Consider the following 15,313-nt stretch of genomic DNA (forward strand, 5'->3'; position numbering starts at 1 on the left):
CTCCCCGCCCCCCCCCCATAACCTAACATGTCAATTAAATAGCCGCGAATAGGTGTGAATGGCGCTTTTGCGCACGGTAGACACAACTTACACACGTAACACACGCACAACACAACAGACAGATTTTTTGGGGTTTGTTTTACAGAAATCGGTTCCATTTAATTTAAACATATTATTGATTGTCCATATTTCATTCCAATATCGCAATACATACAAATACATAGACTAAACATATTATTTTGAATTTCAGTTTAGCTAGACTGTGAACTTATGCATTATGTAGCCTATATTGGCTTTGTCAAACAACATAGAAGAAAGCGCAACTTCAACAGACATTCTCAGCACTTGTCAAATCATGTAACCCAATGAACGCATATATAGACAAAACACTCGCATCATGTAGGCCTAACAATTCAGTTCGATGCTCTGATCATGTTTGACCGTGTTGGGCTTTACGGAAATAGATTAAACATATTCTTTTGAATTTCAGTTTAGGGACAGGCTAGACTGTGAACTGTTATGCATTATGTAGCCTATGGCTTTGTCAAACAACATAGAAGAAAGCACAAGTTCAACAGCAAACATGACATTCTCAGGACTTGTCAAATAATGTAACCCAATGAACGCATATATAGACAAAACTCACCCATCATGTAACAATTCAGTTCGATGCTCTGATCATGTTTGTTGGGCTTTACGGAGACAAAAGAGACCAAACTGCCCTGCTCTCAGCTGGCTGGGGCCTGCGCCCAGGAATCCATGATGCTGATGTCCGGTGGCCACTCTTAATCCATGAGTGGACAAACGGCACGGGGTTGAATTTCTCAATAGGAGGTCCATTCAAGTCAATGAATAGCAGGGCAGTGAGGCTCGCTGCACGCAGTCCGTTCCTAGTTTTATCGTCTGTGTCATTGCAAGCCGAGAAACCCCTCTCACACTCCGCTGAGGTCGGGAGTATAGTGCGGCATTCGACGATAAGTTTCTTAAGAGTATTCCCCTGAGAACCTTGAAGCTTCCAATCTCGGAATTCCTCGATAGCCTCGGTAGAAGATTCACAGAGGAGTTTTGCGAATCTCCCCACTTCGCGCTCTCCAAATAGCATTAGGTCTGACCTCTCTGCAGGCCAAAAGTGCTGATCTAGAGGCTTGAGCATGGCAATAAATTCACTGTCAGGAAGACGTGATCTGAGATTATCAAGGATGGACTGATAAAACTGGGGTTTATTAATCTTAGGCTGCGTTTCCCTAAGCACAACCGACCACTTGCTATGCCTGCGCGAATCTTGGATTCCGTTTTACCGGCATCTTCTTTCATAGCAGACAGTATCTCGATGGTTTGATGGATTTGTCTGCTGCCATCCACCAGAGACGTGTCCCTTCTCTGTAGTCTCAATGAGAGCCCCTGCAGTTCACGAAGCACATCTTTCATCACTGCCAAATCGGAGAGGAAGCCAGTAGATGTCAGATGCTTGAGTAGGCCACCATACTTCGCCCTCTCCACACCGTTGCGCGAGGCATCTTCGCTGGCCATTGTAAAGTGCTGTGCCAAAACAGGAAAATCTTTCACCACAGCTTTAACTGTCCGGAAACTGCTTGCCACCCACCTGATTGTGAAGACTTTGCCTATTTTTAAAATCTGCATGTTTAGTTCCCTAGCAGCATTTTCAAGCTCCCGTGCGTTTTTGGTGGATTGGTGATACAGACTATGAAGCTTTGAAATAAAAATGTCAAAATGGTTGCACCCAGCCACAGCCTTCAAAGAATCATTAACAGCTAGTTCTAATCGGTGTGCCAGGCAATGTACATCCTGCAGTCGAGGGAAGTCTTGTTTAAGTCTTTCAATGAGTCCTGTATGCCTACCGGTAAAGACAGCGGCTCCGTCTGTGGCTATGCTGATGAAGTTCCTCTTAAGAAATTCTGCCTCTATCCCCACATTTTGAAGACTGTCTTTTAACGCATTGTAAAGAGATCCTGCATCTCCTTTTTCCAACTCAACAATGTCCAAAAACACGTTCTCTACGTCTCCATTACCTGTTACATCGCACCTCATGTAGATAATCATATAGGAGCGTCCATGCACAGTGCTTTCATCCAACGTTATGCTGATACGTGAGTCGAGTTTCAAGACATGGGAAACAAGTCTTCTTTTCATTTCATCTGCTATATGTTTCACAATAGCAGCACAGGAGTGATCGGAGCGGTGTGCAGGACCCACTGTTGCACCATTAAGCTCATTAACTGTCATGATCGGCGTCATTTTGGTGTATGGCAATCTCTCTTTGGCTATAGTGTACGCCGCCCTAAATGAGCTTGATGTAACGTCGATGGCAGCCAAACTTTGGTGGGCAGAACATCTTTTTGTTTTAATTCTGCTATCTCCACTGCTCTTTTATGAGCAAGGCTGTCCCGGTGCAGGTAAATCTTCTTACGTAATTGCTTTTGCAATGAGCTACTGACGGTCCCATTAACCCATGCATCCGAAAGGTGCACCCCAGTCTTTTTTTCATGGAGCAAGAGAGTTTTTGCTGCCTGGCAGGGAGCGCACCCAAGGCCACTCTCACTTGTACACAACCATGGATTTCTCTCCTTCCACGATCGCCACTGTGTGAGCCCCCAGTTCTGAGGCAGGTGGCGCAGGTGCTTCAGTTCCATATCGGTCCCGGACCCCGACCCCGTCTCCGCAGCCTCTTCTCCGTCCAATTCCTCCTCAACGTCCTCATCGTCATTGGTAAGTGTCCCAGCTAAAACATCATGATGACTGGTTGTAGCCACAACGTCCTCTGGCTCAGTAGAGTTAGGCGCCTGGCTAGAACTAGCTGTTGCTAGGCCATTTTCTGATTCTAAATCTGCAACTATTTTTGTTTTTTTAGTGGTAAAACCGAAACTGGTCAGGGCCGAATATGAATTCGGTGCAGGTGGCCTTTTTTTCGGCGGCATAACTGGCAATTACATTTAAATTTAAGATGTGTTGTTGGTCTTTACCTCAAAAGCACATTTTTATGTGACTTCTTCGGACTTGCGAGTGCTGTCAAATCGATCTTATCCAGTTTGCTCACGTAGCCTAGTGGTGTGGTGGTGAAGTGCAGTATGCTGCGCTCTTGAGCGTATAAGCACGTCCGGTATTAGCCTATTTTAATGTAACGTCTTTAATGGTTGGAGACCGCAAAGGGATGGATAATGAGTGTTGTTTACGATTAAATTACAATGCAATATATGGCAGACACCTTCAGATATGAGAGACCCCCTCAAAAATTTGACTTTGTTGCTTTCATGGGAGCCAGTCATCACTCTATGGGAGCTCGGCTCCCTCTGGCTCCCACGTAATTCGAGCACTGCTATGAAGCCGTCGAAACTTACGCGGCATATGGAGACGCATCACGTCCACTTGAAGGCCAAACCCGTTGAGTACATGCAACAGATGTTGCGTGATTTCAAAGGACAGCAGGCTACCATGAGGAAGAGTGCAAAAATAAATGAAAACGCACTGAAAGCATCGTATCTGGTCGCTCTCAGGGTTGCAAAAAGTAAGAAGCCCCATACCATTGCAGAGCAGCTTATATTGCCAGCAGCCATAGATATGTGCAGAGCTATGGTAAGCGAAGAATGTGCCAACAAATTAAAAACTATTCCGTTGTCAGACAACACAATCGGAAGACGAATTGGGGAAATGGCAAATGATGTCAAAGACCAGCTGATGGCAAAACTTCAGACAGTTCTGTTTTCCCTTCAAATCGACGAGACGACAGATGTTACTAATGATGCGCAACTGTTAACATTTGTGCGATACGAGGACAGTGGCACTATGTGCGAGGAATTTCTTTTTTGCAAACCACTGCCCGGGCGAACTACCGGTGTAGAAATATTTAAAGCACTGGACGATTTTTTCACGGAGCACAATATCTCGTGGCAGAGGTGCGTTGCATTATGCAGCGATGGGGCCCGAGCCATGAGTGGCAGCAAGACTGGACTGTTTGCGCATGTAAGGAGGGTGGCTCCGGGGGTAATTTGGACACACTGCCTGATTCATAGAGAGGCTCTCGCCTCCAAAGATCTCAGTGTTGAGCTCAGTGGTGTGTTTGATGTCGTTGTCAAGACGGTCAACTTCATAAAACGAAACGCATTGAATACACGCCTGTTTTCATCCCTATGCCATGACTTGGGAAGTGAACACAGCTCTCTCCTTTATCATTCAGAGGTGCGTTGGCTGTCTCGCGGCGCTGTGCTCGCCCGTGTGTTTGAACTACGCGGAGCTATCTACGAGTTCTTGTGCGAGAAGCATTCTGATCTGGCTTCCAATTTCAACGATAGTTACTGGTTAACTAAGCTGGCGTACTTCACAGATGTTTTTGCAGAGCTGAACAAGTTGAACAGCTCCATGCAAGGGAGAGATGCAAACGTCATGCAGCTCTACGAGAAGCTCGACGCATTTGTGAAAAAAATGTCAAAGTGGATCGAACGAGTGGAGAGCAATAACTTGGCGATGTTTCCTTCAGTTGAGGAATACCCTGACAGCACTGACATCAACGACACTATATGTGAGCATTTGAGGAAGCTTGTGCGTCAATTCGCAAAGTACTTCACTGATTCGGAAGAGTGGCGCCGTGACAGCAAGTGGATCCTGCTCCCATTCAGTGACGATGCATCAGTAGGGTCAAGTCTGACGGCTGTGGAAGAGGATAAGCTGATTGAGATGTCCACAGACTCTGTCAGGAGGCATATGTACGACACACAGCCCCTTGTTAAATTCTGGATAAGTTGCCAGACAGAATTTCCACAGCTTGCTGCAAAAGCAATGAGGTGTCTTTTGCCCTTTCCAACCACATACCTGTGTGAGAGTGGTTTTTCTACACTGGCGTACTTAAAGAATAAGTACAGGGCTAGGCTTGATCCAGAGAATGACATGAGACTGTCTCTGTCTACCATTTCGCCACGAATAGACAGGCTGTGTGGACTTCACCACGCCCAGATATCACACTGACAGGTAGGCCTAATTCTCCCATGTTTTCACTGTTACGACCCTGGCGGGTTTAGGCCCCGCCCTGTGTTAATGGTAAGCCTGTTCTCTCTCCCTGCTTTTCTCAATCTCTCTCTGCTTTTCTCAATCTCTCTGTCTCTACAGCAGGTGATTGGTGACAGGTCTGTCCTGGCTGGGTTATAAAAGCCCTGACCAGCCAGCAGTTGAGGCTGCCTTGGTCTTCATTTGTTGGATTTTGGTTCTCCGGTGTTGTTGGATTTTTGTTCTCCGTTGTTGTTTTGTCACACACCTAGACTGACTTTGCATGACATTTTTAGTTACTTTTCCCAATACTGAATTGCACAACACTTTATTATTCTTTATTCTTTCTTTAAAATAATCTTTAATTTAATTTAATTTAATAAATCTACTTTTATTATTATAAAATCTGCGTGGCCTCTCTTTCATGTTTCATGCATTGAGCTATGCATGTAACACCAAATACACACGCGCACGCGCAGGCACATCAGTGGGCCGCGGATTGCTTTCTAGTCCGAATGGTGGTCCCTGGGACAAAACCAGTTGAAAACCCCTGTGTTATAGGACGTGGCAAAATGCACTGACTACAAGTGGATTAATATGGCAATATTGTCAAAAACACTCTAGCAAATTAAACGTTTATTAAATGTTCATGAACTCCTACACAAGAAAAACCCTTTTAAATATCATGATATTAAAAGACAGACATTCTGAGATTCAAAATGCTGCATCTTTCTTGGAGCTGTGAAATTGAAAGAACATATCAAGTGTTGGTGATTCTGAGGCTCAAACATAGCTGTCCTGCCCTGAAACGAAATCATGTTTCATTGCTTCCTTTTGTATTGCTGCCACTGTGTCATAGTGACATGTTTTGTTCAGCGCCGCAGGGAAACACAGTAATCTTTCACCAACCTGCCTCCTCCAAGGGGAAAAGACACATTAGGATTAAGAAAGTGCACACAGAGACAGCATAAATGTTGATTGTTGTAGGGTCAGAACAATATTCTGTACGACGAATGCAGAGAATAATCTGTCTACAAATACCGCCTTTTAAAAAGGTGCTATGTATTCAGGACAGCAGAAAAACGATATATCTTCAAATTCAGCACACAATGCCAGAGTTACTGAATGATTCACAGGGGCCAGAGGTCACCTGCACTCAGAATTGCTTTATGATTGTGTGCTTAAAGGCATTTTCAGAATGAAGAGAAGAAAGAAAGTGGCGAGTTGACACCACCACTCCTGAGGTCTAAGTCCTGAATTAACAACACTGATCATTTCGACATGTATTTCTTTCTCTAGGCCAAAACAATACCTGTTGTCTTTAATTCTTTGCTAAGCTACAGTAGACCATTATGACAGGGAAACAAGTCTGCACAGGTGAGCAGCACTGACCTGCCTTTGTTTGCTATCCATCCTGATTAACACCCAAGTGAGTTGAACTGAAGGTACAGACGCTGAGCAATGGAGGTGCATCAACAGATGGCCTGAGACTAACGACAGGCTGGACAGGCGGTGCAAAACAGCCTCAGCCAGGAAATATAACACGTTTCTAGCTCAACACACAACCTGCAGTTGGAGGTTAGGGCCAATATCACAGAGCATGGATCAGTGTGGCTAACGATTTGATATAAATCTATGTTTACTTTATGTTTCATACCAAGCATAATTAAAAGCAAAGTATGTGCAAAGATTACCATAAAAACAAAAACAAAACATGTAGTTATGAAAGAAAACTATATTTTACTTTTTGACTATATTTGTTATTTCATGGCCTGAAACACCTGCATTTGGGCTACTTTTATACAGGAGTTTCCAATGGCACAAGTTTCCATGTCTGTAATATTAATGTATCATTAATCCAACAACAAAAATAGCTGATAATAGCAAGAAAAACATGTGCAAAGCCCACTGGAGATAGTGGCAACAATCACAAAGTGGCTTCACCTTTAAGATACTGTAACCAATATTGCTTTTAAAGATTGATTAATTATTAACACTGTTTTGTATTTCCGTCAATTTACATATTTATTATTCATCCTGTCATTTTAGGATTTATCCTAATGGTACAATGTATTTACATTCTTTTAGATTAAGTGCGCATTTAATAGTTTTTGTTGGTGTGTTCTGTTGAGTATAGTGTTGCCGTGTACCTAGATAGAGGGTATTTTTTCCCGATTCCAGCATCAGGGTCCTGCTGGCGAATGGCTCGGATGGCAGTGGGGGCTGTGAACATGGACGAGGCTCCGTGTTCAGACAAAACACGGAAGAATGCCCCAGTGTCTGGAGTCCCCACAGGCTTACCCTGTGAAACACACGGTATGTCACAAAACAGGTGCTTAGTTCACACACAGTAACAAGGATGCAGGTATACAAATCTCATCAATAGACAATCCAATTTACAAAAAGTCGTAATGTTTAAGTGAAATACAAATACATACATATACCTAGGAGGAGGTTCAGATACATAGATGATGATGTGGAGGTTTACAAAGATGCTACAATGTTTAACTGTAAAAATTCACTTCAACTGTGAACTCCAACCAATGAGTTGTCATAGAGCAGCTGTTTAAGTTGGAGAGGCTTATTGGAAGGCTGCCAACCAGACAGATGGGCCCAGAAATCCATGGATTAGGAAACAGTTGCACTATGGGAGAATTGTTTGTCGATAAGAAAAAAGACAAAAGACGCCTGCAGGCAAAAGCCTCCACCAGCAATTTCCACTTGTGTCTCTTGTATTCAAATAGTCTGTCCCTACAGTGAGGAGACTACTGCAGATTAATGAGGGTGGTAAACAACAGCATCGAGTTCTGGGTGTCATTTCTGGTGTGAATAAATATTTGTGCATGTGTATTGATTTGAGGAAGACAAATGGTTGGCAGCATCACGCCTGAAGAGACGGGCTGTTAGCCACACGAGCCACACAAGACTACCACCGTGGCTCGAGTCAAACATTTATTTAAGGTAATTAATGGCCCAGCAGTTCTGCTTCTTACATGTGGGAAAGTCACAGTGATTATGTAATGAATGTCCCCCAGCATAAGAAAACAAACAGTGAGACTCTCACCGTAAGATCAAGAGACAGACACACATCCCTCTTAGCACTGGGCTACAGATTGTGTTGCTTATGCTAATAACCCTGCACATAACAAGGAGCCTGCAGAGAATCCACTCCACTAGCCAACGGTTAATGGACTTATAAAGCAAAGCCAAATAAGCTGTAAAAATCAGATGCATCAGTATCAAATGGCTTTTCAAAAGACAGTCATGCAGAAAATATTTCATGAAGAGCTTGTTTATTTATTGACTATTTATATTTATGAAAGTCTGCTGCATGTCAATGTTGTGCTCAATAGAGAGGCTGTTTCCTCACGGGTTTAACCATTATGTTGAATGACCATTTGGCTGAAATATATTGTACTTTATACAGCATAACCTCCAAAATATATGCATTTTTTTTATATATAAAAGTTTTACATGTTAAAACGGAATTGAAGGTTGAATTTGTTATATTTGCGTTCAGTATGATGTAGGTTGTTTGCAGGTTCCTTATTTCTATTGGTGCTAATGGGGGCCGTACAATTTAGATACTTTGTGAAAGTTATTAAGTGCTGCAGAAATGAGTCCTAAAACTTCAGGACTAGGAAATAACTTACTGCACTTTTGTTCCCCTTATCTTGAAGTTGATGGGTGTATCATAAGTATCCTAAACTTCTGATTGGCACAAAGCTTATTTTCTTCAAAAGTCCAATAGTGAAATTTATGTTGGCTTGTTATTGAGGGAACCAGGGCAATTTCCCTGGTGGCATAAAAACATTTGTCATCCCTGCAGCACACATACCACTTCTCCACTACTACGAAAGACTGAATTCAATACAGTTGCTTTAAACATTATATTATTCCAACAGATGTATTCTGCAAGCTTAAATGTCTTTTTAGCACCAGTGTGGGAGAGTCTCAACTGCATAGGCAGGTGACACTTTGACATTGACTGGCACTGGTGAGGAAAAAAGAAAATTAGAAAAAAGGAGTGAAGCTGCAGTCTGTCTCTTGGCAGTAGACTGTAGCAGCCAGAGTCCAAAATGGCAACACAGAGTCCCAGTCCACTTAAACTTGAGTTGTTGACCAAATATGGATGTATACAGCTTGCAGAGTCCACAAACACAGATACCATGTAGAAATTAAAACCTGACAGCTTTGTATGTTTTACAACTCAGGGTTTTATTGCACTTTTCTCTGAAATGTTTGCAATTCTGCTGTTGTGAGTGGTAGATATTAAACCTTGTCTACAGGGACATACCTCATAGAGAATTGTGCTGTTACCATGGAGCAGAGGAGCATAGCAGATGTAGGAATGTCCGACCACCCAGCCCAGGTCTGACGCTGCCCACCAAACCTGCAAAAGATTTAGTACAACGGAGTATTGTTTAAAGAAATCTGAGGATTCTATTTATTCTCTCAATTCCCTTTCTAACAAAAAATGATAGCACTAGCAGTACCCGAAGACACTAGAAATGTAAATCAAATAACCTCCAGTACTCAATCTGTTTAGCCGTACCATATATTTTAACTGATTAAATCTGCTCTCCAAAAGAGAAATAAATATCTGTTAGCTGACTACATTCTTTGCTCTTAAACATGGCTCTAACTCACAAGAGGATGCTTTATTGCCTTACGTCTCCAGGACTGAGTCCATAAATATTTGACATGGTCCATTTCAGCATCACAGCATAGCCTGCAGTGTCTCGCACAACACCCTAGGGGACAAGATAAGAAAAAACATCAGACTGGTGATAGGTATTGCATTTGGCGTTTAATATCAATTGAAACGCAGCCTCTCATACGTGCAGTAGTGAAGGAGCTGTTTAGTTTTCAAAGGACTGCTCCTCAAACTGAGTCCAATTTCTGTCTTTTATTAATAAATGGTTATGTGAAAAATGTTTTGAGCAAAAAAGTCTGTCCTGAAATTCTCATGTCTCCAATTATAGAGAATTGCTCAAACTTATGGCACCCCTACAGCAATAACTGAGGAATTCACAGTAGCTTACAGAGAAAATGCTGGCAATAATAACACTATTAAGCGCAGGACCTAGCAGCAGGTAGATATTTAATATCATCTGTTGGTCAAACACAAAATGATGTTATTGAAAGGAGCTTCGTTTTCTTCCATTTTCAACTGCCTTGCAGGCATCTCTTCCTGCATGAGCTTCAGCTCCTGCTGTGGAAATGCTCTGTCGTAGTCATATCACAGAGATGGTGTTTAGATTGGCCCTGGATTGTTTTGGAGTCACACAGAAGCTCAGAACTGACAACATTTAGACAAACAGGGCCAACCATGATTCCTAGAACTTGTCTATACATTTTTAAATCCGGGCTCTGTCTAAACCGGGTAAAAGGGGCGCTGCGCCCTCTTACTTTCGACGTGTGCACTCATACCAAAATGTCGATTATCCCTGTAAAATGTTAAAGTGATGCCAGAAAACAATAGTTCTGTTCGTCAAAAAACGTATAATTACACCAAAAATGTTAAAATCGTGTCAAAAAGACCGTCAGATGACGGAGACAACTTTGTTTTTATGGAACTCATAAATAGGGGATGGATGTCTGGTCAGTCGGCCGGTGGATGATTGGCAGGCAGCAGGCGCACACTGAAACTGTGATTTCTAAATAAGATATTTTGTTTTACGGTGCCCTTTTTTCTGTAGAGGAAGTAAAGAAACCGTAACTCCAGATTTATTTGTTGTTTGAAGTGCAATATATGATTCAGAAGTGGGCGGGCTGTCATTTTGGCAGGAAGTGACTTTAGCGCCTTCATACTATATTTTTCTAGAAAAAACCTGTACATGATATCTATAACTGAGCATCAGGTATTGATCTCCCCCTCCTGCTGATCACAGCTCTGTAACGGCAGTACCTTTGGCGTTCCAGTGGTCCCAGAGGTATAGAGGACGTAGAGAGGGTGGTTTGAGGGAACAGGTACACAGTCATGAGGCCGAGCTGTAGCCATCTCCTCCTCCCAGTCCAGACTCAACTCCGGACTCATTGACACTTTTTCCTAAAAAATTGAGAAATGTCTACTGTAAACATTGTAATTCACTCTATAATTATGGTCATATTTCTAGTCAAATGTGCACATTTTTACTATTTACGAAATACAAATAATTATATTATATATTTTATCTTCCTATTGAACATTGTTTTTAATCGACTTGTGTTTATATAAATATTGTATACATTTGTTCACGAACAAGGCTAATGAGAGGACATAGATTAATGCCCCTTTCATATCCAGTTGCTGACATCTTTCTCTTTTCAAATCTCTTTCATACTTTTTTCATCATTTAAATCATCCCAAGAGGCTATAGAAAAAGTCTGGGTCATTTCTTTCTTTGATTCTCAGAGAATGTGTTCAAGACACCATTCAATAGTTCACATGGTCTCCTGAGGCAGAGGACAGCCAGCCCATATAACCTCCAACAGGCGGAAATGCACCCCTTTTTATTCTCTTTAGTCAAAGCCAAGCCATAGTGAAATGTGGCTGATTTAACTACGCTTTCATGTTGGAAGCTGCGTTGACAAAAACCACAACCTCTCACTCACTGAATGCAATAATTGATAAAGCAGCGGCAACCACCTTCAAAGTGGATCTTCACATGATTTTAAGGGGATTATTTTCCTTTGAAAACCATTTTCCTGAATTCAGTACTAATCAACCCATGTATATCAGTCAAAAAAAATGCAACAGCAATCTGTTATTGCACAAGACTTTTCACTGAGAGATATCACTGCTGTACACTAATCCGATCAAATACGTCATGTACTGTTGTTTAAATTAAGAACACAACAAAATCAGACCAAAGAACATGGTGTAACTGATGACAAATGTAAATTGAGACAGAAAAACATTTTCAGTAGAATGATAGCAACACTGTGCACATTTTAAGAATAATTGATTTTCCTAGGCCCAAATTGTAGTGAAGTAAAGGTCAGCTTGCTGTCACCATAGTCATGCATAATTGTGTGCTGTGTAATCATTATGCGCAGCTCAGCCTGCTTCCTAACTGGATTGTTGCCAGATTGATAATGTAAGGTGGAAACCTCTATCGCAATTTAACTACACATTTTCTCACTTTCTCTCATCTGCTTGTACTAGCTATACATCTTATTATGATACAATGGCAGGATTCCATAGACTTACTACCATTTGAATATAACGCTTTGTATGTAGTTACATGATTAAGTTTGTTTCAAAACGGCAACCCCTTGCCTTGGAAAAAACACATCTTCAAAGAGTACTAATCAGGTTTACATATGGTTGCCATATTTCAGATACATTTACATTCTGTCACAAAAAACTAAACTATACTGATGTATAAACATTTATATCAAGAAGATGTGTGTTGTCTAGTGCTTCTTACCATGTTAGGCCTGTTGTAGATGAGGACTTTAGACGGCCTGTGAGAGCTAAGCTTCAGGGCCTTCTCCACCAGAGGGATGTACTCTACTCTTCTGCCTGGCTCGATGCCAAATGAGGCTGTGACCATCATCTTGGGCTGAGAAACAGAGATTAGGGGATAGTTCAATTGTGTTAAAATGTCACAAACTAACAGCATGTTGCTATAGCTAAAGTAGAAACAGGCCTATCTGCTTTGAATAATGGATTTGTTGCATTTTTATTAGGGGATTAGTAGAATGAATTTGTTGCCATGCATAAGTGGACAGACCAGCCATGTAAACAAAGCACAGAGGAGCTCGGATAACATTGCACGCAGAGTGAGTTCAGACTCTGCTGAGGTAGATATTACTACTCTACAATTTTATATAGCAAATATTAGTTTGCTGCAATGGTAATGCTTTAAATATAATTTAGAAACTTTTCAATAATACTGTACTCTTTAAAATGTATGTTTGTATAAATATATGTCATAACAGAGATCACAATTTTTAGAAACAGTCTCTATCAAAATGCCAGATTTGTCCCGAAATGATATAGCTGCCTTGTTAAAAAAATCTTATTGCAGAATGAATCAACATTTTCTCCATTGTACGATTGTGAAAAGGAAATGCAAAGCCAAGTGCTTTCCACTGCGAAAGATTTATTTTGAGCTCACAAAAACAAAGAAGCTTCAGGCAATAACGGCTGTCAGTGTCAGGTATTTTGCAAGGTGAACGGTGAGCATTTCTAAAAGCACATCAAAAATCTGAATTGAAATACTATAACTTGAGATCAAAGTACTAAAAAGTGACTGTATAAATAAAAACCATGTAGTCTTTTTGGCCATGGCTCATGAAAACATACATTTAAACCGCAAGGTCAATATCAAAGTTCTCTAACCTTCGCATGATCGATGCGGACAGAAAGCTCTTTGGAAGCAAAGCCGCCAAAGATAAGGCTGTGTGGTGCACCAATCCTTGCACAGGCCAACATGGTGAACATGGCCTGTGGCACCATGGGCATGTAGATGACGACCAGATCTCCTTTTCGTACACCATTCTTCACCAGGACTCCTGCTAACCTGGACACCTGGGTCAAGACAGCACACAATGCAGAGAAATAAATATAAACATGTAAATGGGCTATGTTAGTACTGTTTAGATGTCTGCATAACTCCATTAATATAATTGTTCATGGCTACTTTAACCAACATAAACGATTAATGGTTAAATCTGGAATTCTTCCAAGAATTGTGTGCATGATTTTTTAGGTAACAGCCAACAAAAAAAGAGATTAAGTCCATTTAAGTGCATAATCAGTTGCATCCGGTTTCAACATTTTTTTCTAAAGTGTGTTTGTGCTTTGGGAGCAAAGGCTAGTAAAAGACACATTTAATTTAAGTTCTATAATTGAGTTTTCGAGGAACTGAAGCAACTCCCAAATGTCAATCGAGTTAATATATCGCTTTTTTCTCTTTTGCAAGATTTCATTTTGCTGTTCCTTATGCTAATGCTGGCCCACAGCAGAAATGCCTGACAAACTGTGTCAGTTAAAGGATTCAAAATGTGTTTATTGTCATTGTGACACTGAAAATCTCTAATTGCAGTGCTCAAAATCCAACTGAGGCTTACCTTTATATCTCACAATCCATTTTTACCACATATCTTGGCATTTCAAATCAGGGTTTAACTGTAGGATAATTTGTTTAGGAGGTCATGACATGACAATAATGTTTACCTGGTCCTGAAGTTCCCTGAAAGTGATGATCTGTTTAGTTCCAGTCACAGGGCTTTCATAAATGATGGCAGGCTGCTGTCCACGGCCACTCTCTACATGACGATCCACAGCATTGTAGCACATGTTTAACTTTCCTCCGACAAACCTGACAGAGACACATATTATTAACCAACAACCATATTTTAAATATGTACAAGCTATATCATTTTAAACATATGCATATATATCTTAAACACAATAAGCTGAAGTTTCTGGCCCAGTAGATAAATCAAACTGGATGGTAAAGGTTCTTTCAGTTTACTATAAATGGATCATAACTTAATGAAGCTACTTCAAGCTAAAACATGTTCAGTTTGCCTTTGCAAGTATCGGTACACAAATCAATGCATTTAATGATATGACAGTTTCAATTCATGTAGGTGCTGTGCATGTGGATAAAGAAGAGCAAGCAGGTTGAGCAGATGGTGTTTTGGAATCCAGGGAGATTCTTCATTTTAAAATCTAGCACCAAAACAAGAGAGCTGTTTTTTTCTAAAACACTCGATAGTATAATTACCCACCAAGTAGACAACAAACATTTTTTGTACACCGTTTTACAACATTTATCCATCCATGGGAGTTGACATCTCAATATAGTACAAAAACATGAAGGACAATTAAGAAATTCAAACTGACATTTGGTTCAACATTCACTTCACTTAGTGTCTATCTTATTACCCTGACAACTGCTGTAAGCTAGCGTGAGCTGGTTAGCATTAGCTGATTTGCACGCATTCATGTTTTTATTGATACATTATTTGGGAGTCCTCTACCAAAATGGACAATAATACTTATGTTAACTCCATAAACTCGTCAAATGATGCAGAGCCTAACAGAGATGGACAGGAATGTTTTCTTGTTCAACAAAACAATTAAGAAACGTGCACTTCAAGCTGTTCAGCTAAAGGTTTTAGCAAATCTATTTAGACATATTTTTGTGCTGCAGTGGAAATCTTTTTTTCCAGTCTGAGTTATAGCCTCAAGAGATAATCAACCTGCATACTCACTAAGTTTGAGTTGATTTTTTTGCTATTTTTTCTGGCATTTCTCAAATTAACATCACAGCTGTGACTGGTTGAATCGTTAAATCATGGTTGTCTTAAAACGGTT

At 40.9% G+C, this 15,313-nt stretch overlaps 2 protein-coding genes across 3 annotated transcripts in view; one reads left to right on the plus strand and one right to left on the minus strand.

Moving 5' to 3' along the window:
- acss3 (acyl-CoA synthetase short chain family member 3) overlaps nucleotides 1–15,313 on the minus strand; it is a 46,023-nt gene that overhangs the window by 22,981 nt on the left and 7,729 nt on the right. For both annotated transcript variants that reach the window (XM_063905350.1, XM_063905351.1), the window contains 7 exons: nucleotides 14,165–14,309; nucleotides 13,328–13,516; nucleotides 12,411–12,545; nucleotides 10,907–11,047; nucleotides 9,669–9,749; nucleotides 9,293–9,388; nucleotides 7,146–7,297 (listed from right to left, as the gene is read on the minus strand). In XM_063905350.1, coding sequence (XP_063761420.1) covers nucleotides 7,146–7,297; nucleotides 9,293–9,388; nucleotides 9,669–9,749; nucleotides 10,907–11,047; nucleotides 12,411–12,545; nucleotides 13,328–13,516; nucleotides 14,165–14,309 — 939 coding nt within the window. The remainder of the gene's footprint in view (nucleotides 1–7,145; nucleotides 7,298–9,292; nucleotides 9,389–9,668; nucleotides 9,750–10,906; nucleotides 11,048–12,410; nucleotides 12,546–13,327; nucleotides 13,517–14,164; nucleotides 14,310–15,313) is intronic.
- On the plus strand, nucleotides 3,338–5,548 carry LOC134878857 (zinc finger MYM-type protein 6-like). Its single transcript, XM_063905016.1, has 2 exons — nucleotides 3,338–4,980; nucleotides 5,119–5,548. The coding sequence occupies exon 1, from the start codon at nucleotides 3,364–3,366 to the stop codon at nucleotides 4,975–4,977; it is 1,614 nt and encodes a 537-aa protein (XP_063761086.1). The 5' UTR covers nucleotides 3,338–3,363; the 3' UTR covers nucleotides 4,978–4,980; nucleotides 5,119–5,548.

This window comes from Eleginops maclovinus, chromosome 17 (genome assembly GCF_036324505.1).
Source record: "Eleginops maclovinus isolate JMC-PN-2008 ecotype Puerto Natales chromosome 17, JC_Emac_rtc_rv5, whole genome shotgun sequence".
NCBI lineage: Eukaryota > Metazoa > Chordata > Actinopteri > Perciformes > Eleginopidae > Eleginops > Eleginops maclovinus.